We start from the raw sequence: 11,314 nt of genomic DNA, 5'->3' as shown, positions 1-11,314 counted from the left end.
GAATAATTCTCAATTACTGCCACTTGGTGCAAAAAATGGACCGATATTTAGACTGATTTATCTAGTGGGGGGTCTGGAGGCTTTGGGGTGGTGGGTAGGTCTAGTTTGAGGCTTCAATAGAGGCCTAGCGGGGCTTCACAGGGGTCTGGGGCTTCATTTGTAGGCATGGATTGAAGAGTTACAATTCAACGTTCAGGGCCGGATCCAGAGTCCAATTTTGACTGCCTCACCAAAGAGAAGAGGACACTTTTCTCAAAAAGAAGCACAGGAATCGACCCCAGCGACCTGTAAAAGTCATGGGCACACCCTCAGGAAATTTTGCCCGATATAAACATTTGAAAAATTTTCACATTCATTTCGAATTTTCTTCTGCCTTTCCAAAAAGGTCAGTTTAGATTTTTTGAGTGTCTCATGTGAGGAGTCTAGTACCTAGGCATCATTCCCTGGTAGGGAACCCGTAAAAACAACTGGTATTCAGACTACTTATGTGAGACATACCCGGTACCTAGTCATGAATACCAGTCGTTGTTACGGGTTGCTTGGGAACGACGGACCCTAAAATCTGCCTTTGATGTTCAGATAAACCAGGGAAGTGTAATGAGCGGAGAACCACTTCCCTGAGGTAACTAACTATAGGCCGACGAGTGACCAGCTCTGACCAATCAATCAGGAGTCGAGCCCTCCGCCCTTTTTATTTCATTGGGGCTTCATTTTGCTCCTCAGTAATGGTTTATCCATTACACTTCCCTGGTTACCTAAACGTTTGGTGGTAAGCTTTTAATCGGATGGGCTTTAGTCTGAATACCAGTCGTTGTTACGGGTTCCCTGAGGAACAACGGCTAGGTACTAGACTCAGGCGCGTTTCCAGGGTCATACAGTGACTACAGCACAGTGAAAAAAGGGCACCAACTTTGAAAAGGGCCAGCGTTTATGCCCAGCGAGTGAGTTTAGTTTGAGTGACATTCATTGGTATCATGCCACTAAATTTGTCTTCACATTCAATTCGCTTTATGCCTTTTTTTTAGATTTTTTGGTCAAAATGTCCCCTTTTTCGATTAAATTTATGGAGCGTCAATAATTTATTTTTTAGAATAGTGCCCTTTTGAGTAAAAAATGCCTTAGATTGCCTTTTATGATTTTGGGCAATTTATTTCATTCACATTTTGCTTTAGGCCTAGTACAGAAAGGCAATTATTTTTTTTTGATGCACAAATTGTGTGCCCTTTTTTTTAGGCTACTTTTTTCCCGAAACATAAATTTTTCAAGGGCATTTGGTTTGAAAACTGCGACTACCGCACGTGCTGCATGTGCGATAGTCTGGATCCGCGCCTGAGACTAAATTTAAGATGGGCTTGCGTCTTGTGAAAATGTGGGATTGTGGACGTGGTGGTGAAACTAACTACACAGACAGACAAGTTACTGACTATCGTCGGAATCGATGCAAACAGCCCAATAACCCTTACCCAAGAAGCTAAAACCTCTCGGCATTCCTTTCTCCGAAGATTTACGATATATTCTCGTAAGCGACGTCTAAATTACCCGCGCATTATGGATGAACTTTCAGTCCCACCGTCACCTGGTCACAGGGGACATCATCGAATAGTGGACGGCTGAACATTACAAGCCGTCCACTATTAGTGTATGTCCCTGATAGTAAATACCTACACGTGTGTTTGTTTGCATTTGTTGCGGTTAAAATGAATTTATGAAGTAGGTAAGAAAATGAATTCAGTACCGAATACACCATTAACCACCTGTGCCCTAAATGATCCATAAAATACGTGGCCTTCGACTTGTGGTAGCCTGTGTATGGCTCTACTAAGACTACAAACCAATCAAAATTATTTTAAATTTTTAAGCACCACCGCCACAGGGACTTGACACAAAAGGATTTTGACCCCAGTATCCTAGAAGAGATATTAAGAATCCTGGAAAATTTAAAAAAGAAAGATACCATAGAAAAAATGTTAAAAGACTTCATATAGCCTTTAGTACCCAGGATACTGGGGTCAAAATACTTTTGAAGGTGCCTAGTGACCAGGGGATGGAAGGAAGAATGAACATCTTAGCTCCATGTAACTTCTACATATTTAACAGAAACAACATCTTCCTGACCCCAGTGAGGTTCATTACTTGTTCCTTATTCCGTTTCTTATTGAGAATTCATCTCCCAATAAAATTAAAAAGGACCGAACCTTCAACACTCAACGGGATCCAGTTAGCTAAGAACAGAACAAAAAAGGAGCAACAACAGCATGTCAAGAAGAAGAGTGGAACCCAACTACAGCATGGATGTGTACCGGAACAGAACAATATATACCTAAAAAACGACACTTAATTTATAATATTCATGCTACATCTAAATGTTGATATCACATTTTTTTATCAATGTGGAAAAAACTTATTTAGATAACTTGAGTATGGATAACTAATCTCAAAAGTCTTTCTCTAAAAAACTATTAGAACTTATTAACTATATATAGATAACTTTATTATTCTTTAAAATCTAAACTCGAAATGATAGATTATTGATATCAATATTTTTAACTAGTCATGTAATGTTACAATACTTGGCAACCATTCTATTTGATGTAAAGAACATTTAACGCCCATCTTTAAGATGGGCTAGGTGCATATCAAACTATGGCTGCATGAGAAATATTTTAAACCGTCACCTAAATTTATGTTAATTACCAAACGAGCCAGACACCAATAGGCCTCAACAGGTATCCATAAGTCTGTGATATTGATGATGATGATTGTGTCCCTGTGCTCTGCCTGCAATCCAGTCCCTCAGTCTTAGTCTAGTATCTAGCCATTGTTCCAAAAAGCCTGTTCAAAGTCTATTCAGACTACCCCTGTCAATATGTAGTTTCCTTTCAAGATCTGGTAAGACCCCCTAGTATCTCTATGCCTAGCATTGGGGGATAGAGACCCCTCACTCAGTAATTACTGTTTATATTTTAGTAGAAGATGGGTGTTCGAGGTCTGATGTCGTACGTTCTACAAAATCGACACAAAACCGTAGAATTTATCGATTTAGTCGAGAAATCTCGAGAGAACCACGGAATCGAGATTCTCGTCGATTACTACGCGTTTCAACACCACATCGTCGACCTGTTCTGGAAGAGCCTAACTGCGGCGACCGGCGGTAATGCGTATCTGCGTTTTGCGGGCGGCGAATATGAAATACTTCATCATTTCGTGACGAAGTTAGTCGAGGATTTGCGTCGGATCGGAGTACATCCGGTGTTTTATGTCGATGCGGGTAAAGGCGTGAATCGCCGTCAAACGGACTTGAAACTGGACACATGGCGTTCGCGTCACCGCGACGATCTAGATAAATTGGGAACGATTTTAAACGTCTGCTCCGGCTCGACAGACGTTCTGACACTCGCGGCGCACGTCAACATTCGACCCGTCTGTTTGGAGATTCAAATATTCGAATCGTTGCTACGGTTACGCGTCGAGATGGTGCACTGCATCGCCGAGGAAGCCGATTCGATTCTGGCGCGCGATCTAACCCGGCGACCGAAAGCCTTCGCCGTTTTAAGCAACGATTCCGATTTCTTTCTGTTTCGCGATTCGGTTTTCATTCCGTTGAAGTTATTCGATTTGGAAAACGATTTACAACTCGGCGAGAGGACAATTTACTCGGAGAAACCGACACGATTGTTAGCTGGTGTCATCAGGGTTACAGCCGTACAGCGGTTATTAGGGGTAAGTACCGGTAATAATGATCAGATAATAATTCATTTATTTATATAATAATAATATGTATCTTATATAGCGCTAAATCCAGCCAGGCTGCTCAGAGCGCTTTACATTTTTCGATATTATTACCCCGGCCAATTTTATACTCTAACATGTATCAGTCATCTCTCCCTGGGGAGAAGTAACACCGAGCTGCTAACAAATGCTCAGGAGTCAGCTATCAGGCCAGGTACCCATTTACTCCTGGGTGGAGAGAGGCAATACGGATAAGTGTCTTGTCCGAGGACACTATGGCAATGTACGGGGTTCGAACCCACGACCTGGCTTCCCAGAGTCGAACACTAACCGCTCGGCCACACCGCCCCATATATATATATATATATATATATATATATATATATATATATATAAACTATAAAATAATCTCTCTAAAAGATATTTTAAAACAAACAAAGCACGCGATCAGAAAAAATAGTTAATCTAAAAAGATAAGTTTTGAGATCGGATTCATGAAACAATTAATTACTGATGGGCATTTCCTTATTGACCGGGGAAGAGAATGCCGTAGAGTGGGTGCATAAAACCTAAAAGCCCTAGAGTCGCAAAGCGTTTAGGAACAGTGAAACTGGTATTGTTTTGAGCTGATCGAAGAGATCTAGTAGGTCGGTACAACGATATTCTTGTAGGTGAAATGGCGCAATACTGTTTATAAGTTTAAAAACCATACGTAGAACTTTATAATTGAGTAGTAAGTAGTATTAACCCTTTCAGTGCTGGCTAATTAATACCCTATAGTGTTGAAGATAATTTGAAAATTCTGAAAAATTCCACCCTAGTGTGTTGAATAACGGGAATAGCACTATAGTGCGTCTACACAGTGGTGCGGTGTATCGTTAGTTACTAATATTTAACTATGTTTGACAGGTGCTGCCATCTTTCAAGAGAGATAATTAGTAATTACAAATTAAATCAATACACCGTGTAGACGCACTGAAAGGGTTAAGTAGTAAACGATGTTTGCGAATGTTTGATCAATTTTTAAATGAAAGATTGAATACTTTGTTTCATTTTAGTTTCGGGATCACGAACAGTTGATCGAGTTCGCGATCGTCGCGGGTAACGATTTTACGAAACCGGTTTTAACGTCGTCCGTCAGAGATAAACTCGGTTTACGAACGAACGCTAGTTTCGGAGAACTCGCCGGATGGATAGTCAGACATCGCGCGCTCGAGAATCATCATTTAATGCACTCTGAGCTCGTACGTATCGCCTAGGCTTTTTTACTCTTAATGTCTATTTCAACTCGACTTCAGAGCACATCAAGCGGCCTAGCTCAGTCAGTTTTGGTAGTACATGTACATACCCGATAAAAAACATCTTAGGCGAAATGGCCTGCGAAATGGGTGCGGCAACCCGACGCCTTCCGACTCGTCGCAAGATGTATCCAGCTAAAGTCTATTTATTTTTGATTGTCCATGATCTTTTTGGGATATTTCTCTTAATTTTGGGTGTGCATACCTCACATCAGCAGAGTTGTGCAGTCCGGATAAATCATCGCTTTTTTTATCCACTCTTCATTGTAAATGAAGGATTGCAAAAAAGTATAACTTGTACAGATAGAATTGAATCTAGTCTGAATACCAGTCGTTGTTACGGGTTCCTTGTTTGGGTAACGACAGCTAGGTACTATAGACTAAATTTATTGAATTGCATTGGAAAATGACAGAAATGCTAAAAATTCTGTTTATATCTGGTTCTGTCCGCTGGAGTGCGTCGGACTCATTTTCCACTTTGTAAATTTCTACCAGTATCTTATTTTGTCGTCTTCCTGAGTGTTCAATTTTGCCAAATTCTCGTTTTACAGAGGGTACGGGAGGGGGTTATTTTGTTACCTAATCGTTGGTGGTATGCTTTTATAATGCGGATGGGCTTATACCAACGTTAGGGATGACAAGGTTTGAAAAAGGGTTGAAAATACTTTCTTATTGACTTCAGTTCACAATCAATGGCATGAAAATATCGGTTCCTGAAACTAAACCCGACAAGTTACTGACTAGGGAGGGATAGACCTGACTACGGCTACTATTTGAGATTAGTCATTAGTTATCCCATCCAAATTTCTCTTTTATCTCGTTTCAGCTCGAAAACGAACGTTTAAAACTCGCTATTGATCATTCTCGAGATTTCTACTCGTTGAAATCAACTCAATCGACGACGGAATATCGTTCACTAAAAGCAGGACATTTAACGGACTATCTCGTGGAATGCGTGTCTAACGGATCGTTACCCAGTAACGTTCTAGCGATGCATAATAATTTCTATTGGCATCGAATGTTAATCGAAGATATGAGTATCGGACACCCGTGTATCGAATCTGTTCTATCGGACTTACGCAGTTTCATCTATAGAATAGTGTTACCCGTTGATGAGAATGTAGTGATAGAATATGGCAGGACTCCGCAAGAACAAATGCAGACTACTGAGGTGAGTCTGGGCTAGATCAGTAGTTGGTCTCTGGGTGAGTTGATCTAGGGTCAATTGGTCTGGGGCCAGTTGGTCTGGGGTCAGTTTGTCTGGGGTTGCAGTTGATCTAGGGTTATTTGGTCTAGGGTCAATTGGACTAGGGTCAGTTGGTCTGGGGTCATTTGGTCTGGGGTCAGATGGTCTGGGGTCAGTTGCTGTCAAAAGTAGCTTGAACTTAACCTATGGTTAATGAAAACTGCATAGCTTATCTGATAGTAAAACTAAAACCCGAGTCATTCCATCACTACTGATTGTACTCAAATATACCATCCTACTGCACGGTATCATTCTCAAGTTGGACAGATTTTCTCCAGTTCCAAAAGGCCTGACTTAGAATGCAGCCTGTGCAAGAAATGTTTAGAGAATTTTTAAAACCAAACTTTTGCATTTTGGTTTTAGATCGAAGCTGCTCAATGTTTACCGGATGGAGCCACGATACGAACCGCTGACTATATACAACCAGATCGGGTGTGGCAGAATTTAAAAATGCTACAACAAATACTAACGCATCAAGAATCTCCGGGTAGGTTGAACCTCGCGGTCGATTGAGAAATATCGATTAGCCAAATCTTCTCTATTTTGAAGACAGAAAACATTTCTCCTAATGAAATCAATGAATTGTTTTATGTTAACCCTTTCGGTGCTGACTAATTTATACCCTAAAGTGCTGGAGATAATTTGAAAATGTTTGAAAAACTCCAGCCCAGTGCATCAAATAACAGGCATCAGCTGTAAATAATGCGGCTACACCATGGCGCGGTGTATTGTTAGTTACTTAAATTCAACTGGTGTGTTTGACAGGTGCTGCCATCTTTTATTAAAGATTTTGGTGTACACGCAGTGCGGTGTACTAGCAAAGTCAATCAATGATTTATACACCGCATTGCAGTGAATGGGTTAACAAAAAAATCAATTTCATTCATTAAAATGCTATTTAACTGTTATTTCGTGTTTTTCCAGGTTTTAAAGGAGACTATTTCAATCGGTTCGGTCGCTGGAACGGATTTATTTGTTATTTATTGCGGTATTTTCTGAAGTTGAACTGGGGCAGGTACCTATGTTTAAGCGAGGATGAGTTTGTAACGCTAGTCGCGTGTTTATTTCACTCTGAATCCGGCGTCGTCGATTTAAACTTGTATCAGTCGATTGAAGTGAAGCCAGACGTTCGCTGCGTTACTATTAGTAACTGGTTCCAGGTAACCCAGTGTTTTTGAACTTTGACCCCTGGATACAGTTTCATGATATTTCAGTTTATGATAATTTTGTGGAACTGGATCTAGGGCCTATCCTCAACTACTGGTATGTTTATCTATTCGATTTGAATTCAAGGTCCAGTTTTAGAAATCACGATCCAATTGCAGTTTTGAGTGTGAGTTAAAATTAGCTCATTTTCGATCTCAAACCTGGCGAACTGGATCCAATCTTTTTACCTGAACAACGAGAGGTGCAGTGGCCGAGTGGTTTAAGCCGCCGGTCACTGGTCTCGTCAATCCGGGGTTTATGGGTTCAAACCCTGGTGGCGACAGAGTTTCTTGGTCGAAGGTTCTTCTCTGGTCTCTCCCCCATTGGGAAAAAGAAACATCGAACCCGCTTATAATGCCCTGCGTGGCACTTAGCGGGTTGAGGAGGTTAAAAGAAAACCTGAACTCAAGGGTTAGTGACTAATAGCCTAGTAGAGCTGAAGTCGGGTTAAAGTAAAATCTAGTCTTTAAAACTGTTACCAAGGTTTTAAGTTATGGTGTCATTCAGTTATTAAGTGCACATTAGGGGAGTGGGAAGGGAGGGGTTTAAGTGCAATTGCGTACTGTAATGCTTAAAAATGAAAAAATGACCGATTTGGCGTACAGGGGGAGGTGGGTTGAAAAACCCAAATTCTAAAACTTAAAGTGCAATAAATGAATCGTCCCTATATAACTGTTCTGCTTTACAGGCTCTCTACAGATATGCCTATGCTTTTCTGGCGAAACTTTTATACCTGGAACACGAATTTCCGAAACCGAAAGATCTATTTGCCGGTTCTGTTTGGACCGTGTTCATCATGTGTAGTAAAAATAAATGTAAGTTTTTAAAAAAAAAATAGACCCAGTTTAGCTCCCCCTCATAAAGCGGGTTTCAATGCTATGATCGTTCTATTTTCAGTTAATTATTCGGAGAATTTGAATATTCTGAACGAAGATTTACAGCAAGTGATTCTCGATCACCGGAATATCGTCAGAGATAAACGAAAGATCATTCAATGCCTCGTCGAAGATATATTCTATTTGAACTATCGATTTTAAACTGCTCGGTATTTATTCGAAATAAAATTGCATGTAGAAAAATTTGAAATGATTTAAAAAATTGCAGCTGCAATTGATGCGTGGAATGGTTTCACAATTTTATTTTGAATAAATACAACAAAACGAGTAGTACTATATAGGTTAACTATTTATTTGAAGCACGAGATTTTGCTACTTATGTATAATAGCTTCATCAGGTGAATGAGCTTTTACTACTCGTCTCGTTTTATTTTTTCTAAATGCGGTTAACACGGCTCCTCTACGAATCTTCTCACAATATCATTTTGGGGGTTGTAAGCCAGGGGCTAGCTCCATAGTCAAGATCTAAGTCCAAAAGAGGTCTTAAATCTTAATACTAGTCTTTAATAATTATTAGATTGGCTCAAGAACTAAGATGGTACTAGACTATAGACTAGAACCGGCCCCAGGTGACCTTCGGGCGGGGGGGGGGGATGGGGGGTGACTTCAATACCTGACTGGCCCTCTGATAATCAAGTCTCCTTAGTAGATAAGATAATTTAATTGTATAAAACGAAGACTCGGAAAGTCGTTTGCGTTTAACTGTGAAAACTTTATCATTATTTTCAATCTTTTTACATGAATTTATTTATTTACAACGAAAAAAAAAGAAATAGAATACAAAAAATCAAGTTTCCATAGATTTATCGTAGAGAAATGAAAAATCAACAAAATTTAATCGAAATCGACGGTATAAGTTTTGATAAACAGAATTCTCGTTAGAACGTTCAAATTCAAAAGAATAATTTTCGATATTTTTCGCCTCTAATCCTCCGCGTGCGCGCGCTTTTATCTCTAGGCTTCGGTGAGGTCGTCGTTATAATAAAGGTGAATAGTTTGTCTGAATTCTCGATCGTCGATTCGTAACTCGTAAAACTGTTCGTCTTCGTCGATGATTCCGTTTTCCTCGAGAGTTTTATCCATATCTAAAACGACTCCGTCGAATTTCCACGTGTAACTCGCGGCGTGAGCGTTATAGATTAAATATCGCGTCAATATTTCATTGATCGTTTCCTCGGAACAAACCTACGAATTAAACACACATATAATAATAACCTGTCATCAAAACGGATCTAGTTAACCCTTTCAGTGCTGGCTAATTAATACCCTATAGTGCTGGAGATAATTTGAAAATTTTTAAAAATTCCACCCTAGTGTGTTGAATAACGGGAATACCACTAGTGCGTCTACACCGCGGCGCGGTGTATCGTTAGTTACTAATATTTCACTATGTTTGACAGGTGCTGCCATCTTTCAAGAGAGATAATTAGTAATTACTAATTACATCAATACACCGCAGTGCAGTGTACTAGCAAAATCCATCACTGATTCGTACACCGCACTGCGGTGTAGATGCACTGAAAGGGTTAATACAGTGAAGACTTATGTTGGATCCGTCTCCACAGTTCTTGATTGAGTTTGACTCTCAAATATTTCAACTTGAGTTGGATTTTAACTGTAGGACCAGATCCTGGACTTATGAACTGGATTCAGAACTGTGGAACTGGATCCAGAACTGTGGAACTGGGTCTGTGGAACCAGGTGCTGGACTGGAAGTGGGTGCAGCTGAGAACTGTGGAACTGGGTCCAGAACAGGAACTGGATCCCGAACTGTGGAACTGGATCCAGAACTGTGCTACTGGAATCAGAACTGTGGAACTGGATCCAGAACTGTTGAACCAGGTGCTGGACTGCGTAACTGTGCCCTGAACTGTGGAACTGGATACTGAACTGTGGAAATAAGTAATTACCTCGATAACTTGATCCTGAGAAGTCAAAGTGTTCACAATGTTTATGAATCTGGTTTTCTTGGACAGAATTCCGACCATGTATGAATCATCTTTCCACCATGGACGTCCGAAATCATTTGCCCAATCGGACCGCGGGCATGGAGGTGGAATATGAACGAACCTGCCGTGCGGAGTATAGGGTATCACGCAGCCTGTTACCGGGTCGACATGCGTTCGAATCTATAAATTAGAAAATAAACAATTGAGTTTGTACCAATACCGAGATCCCATCAATGCGCACAGTTTGTGTCCTGCCTGGTGGTGAATTGAGGAAGGAAACTTAATCGTTGGAAGCAATTGCCGATTTTTGATAGGTTCTTGTATTGCTGCGGCAATTTCATCAAAAACATAGTAACATTAAAGAAAGAAAAAAACGCTATTTGCCACTGCATCACATTTGGTCTGAGGCCCAAAATCAATGATTTACAGGCCTATACCACCTGTTTCTTAAAAGGTGGTATCTAGTAGAATACTCTGTTAAATCTTTTATTCTTGGTCAGGCTCGCATTGACACAGACTGGAGTTGAGTTGCATTCATTATTATTGAGGCTTTGCTTGTGACTTACATCTTTCAGTTTCGGATTGAACCAATGTGAAATATCTTTTCCAGCCGAGTTCAGAATCGGTTTCAATAAAACATCCCCTGAAATGAGTTACAATGAGAAATTGATGAGTACAGAAACAATCATCAACTTTTTTTTAAATTGAATTGAATTGTTGCAGTTTTTACCTCTTGATTTCTGACACAAAGTCGTCAAATCATAAACTTTTCCCAAAAATGAAACCCACAGATCATCGATCGTGTTGTGTATCGACACTTCTAGAGGTGTGAAATACTTGGCGCGACCCATTATCTGATATTTGTGAACGAAATCCTAGTCAAAACTGTCAAAAATCAGCTTCACTTCCGTAAACAGTAACCAGGGAACCGGGGATTCCGGAAGTGAACAAGTGCTCGCTGGTGGGGAATCTGGGAAGCGGGAAGGTTTA

At 40.3% G+C, this 11,314-nt stretch overlaps 2 protein-coding genes across 2 annotated transcripts; one reads left to right on the top strand and one right to left on the bottom strand.

Moving 5' to 3' along the window:
- Positions 1 to 1,646: 1,646 nt before the first annotated feature.
- LOC141908708 (uncharacterized) lies at positions 1,647 to 8,911 on the top strand. Its single transcript, XM_074798859.1, has 8 exons — positions 1,647 to 1,714; positions 2,971 to 3,720; positions 4,788 to 4,973; positions 5,854 to 6,198; positions 6,637 to 6,760; positions 7,198 to 7,433; positions 8,168 to 8,294; positions 8,377 to 8,911. Exons 2-8 carry the CDS (start codon positions 2,974 to 2,976, stop codon positions 8,514 to 8,516), a joined length of 1,905 nt encoding a protein of 634 aa, XP_074654960.1. The 5' UTR covers positions 1,647 to 1,714; positions 2,971 to 2,973; the 3' UTR covers positions 8,517 to 8,911.
- A 229-nt stretch (positions 8,912 to 9,140) lies between these two features.
- Positions 9,141 to 11,252, bottom strand: LOC141908750 (cytochrome b5 domain-containing protein 1-like). Its single transcript, XM_074798933.1, has 4 exons — positions 11,055 to 11,252; positions 10,891 to 10,967; positions 10,286 to 10,504; positions 9,141 to 9,560 (listed from the first exon to the last, which is right to left on the bottom strand). The coding sequence occupies exons 1-4, from the start codon at positions 11,173 to 11,175 to the stop codon at positions 9,330 to 9,332; spliced, it is 648 nt and encodes a 215-aa protein (XP_074655034.1). The 5' UTR covers positions 11,176 to 11,252; the 3' UTR covers positions 9,141 to 9,329.
- Between the last annotated feature and the right edge of the window lie 62 nt (positions 11,253 to 11,314).

This window comes from Tubulanus polymorphus, chromosome 7 (assembly GCF_964204645.1).
Source record: "Tubulanus polymorphus chromosome 7, tnTubPoly1.2, whole genome shotgun sequence".
NCBI classification, from domain to species: Eukaryota; Metazoa; Nemertea; class Palaeonemertea; order Tubulaniformes; family Tubulanidae; genus Tubulanus; species Tubulanus polymorphus.
The sequence above is the reverse complement of the archived record's forward strand: the minus strand, read 5'-3'. Positions and strand labels throughout refer to the sequence as shown.

What these genes read in the sequence shown, in the direction of transcription:
- LOC141908708 (XM_074798859.1), top strand. Translation starts at nt 2,974, where the DNA reads ATGGGTGTTCGAGGTCTGATGTCGTACGTTCTACAAAATCGACACAAA. An exon ending in AACAAATGCAGACTACTGAG is followed by an intron (nt 6,199 to 6,636) that starts GTGAGTCTGGGC and finishes TTTTGGTTTTAG; the next exon opens with ATCGAAGCTGCTCAATGTTT. An exon ending in AACGCATCAAGAATCTCCGG is followed by an intron (nt 6,761 to 7,197) that starts GTAGGTTGAACC and finishes GTGTTTTTCCAG; the next exon opens with GTTTTAAAGGAGACTATTTC.
- LOC141908750 (XM_074798933.1), bottom strand. Translation starts at nt 11,175, where the DNA reads ATGGGTCGCGCCAAGTATTTCACACCTCTAGAAGTGTCGATACACAAC. An exon ending in TTTGTGTCAGAAATCAAGAG is followed by an intron (nt 10,968 to 11,054) that starts GTAAAAACTGCA and finishes AACTCATTTCAG; the next exon opens with GGGATGTTTTATTGAAACCG. An exon ending in CTCAGGATCAAGTTATCGAG is followed by an intron (nt 9,561 to 10,285) that starts GTAATTACTTAT and finishes TTTAATTCGTAG; the next exon opens with GTTTGTTCCGAGGAAACGAT.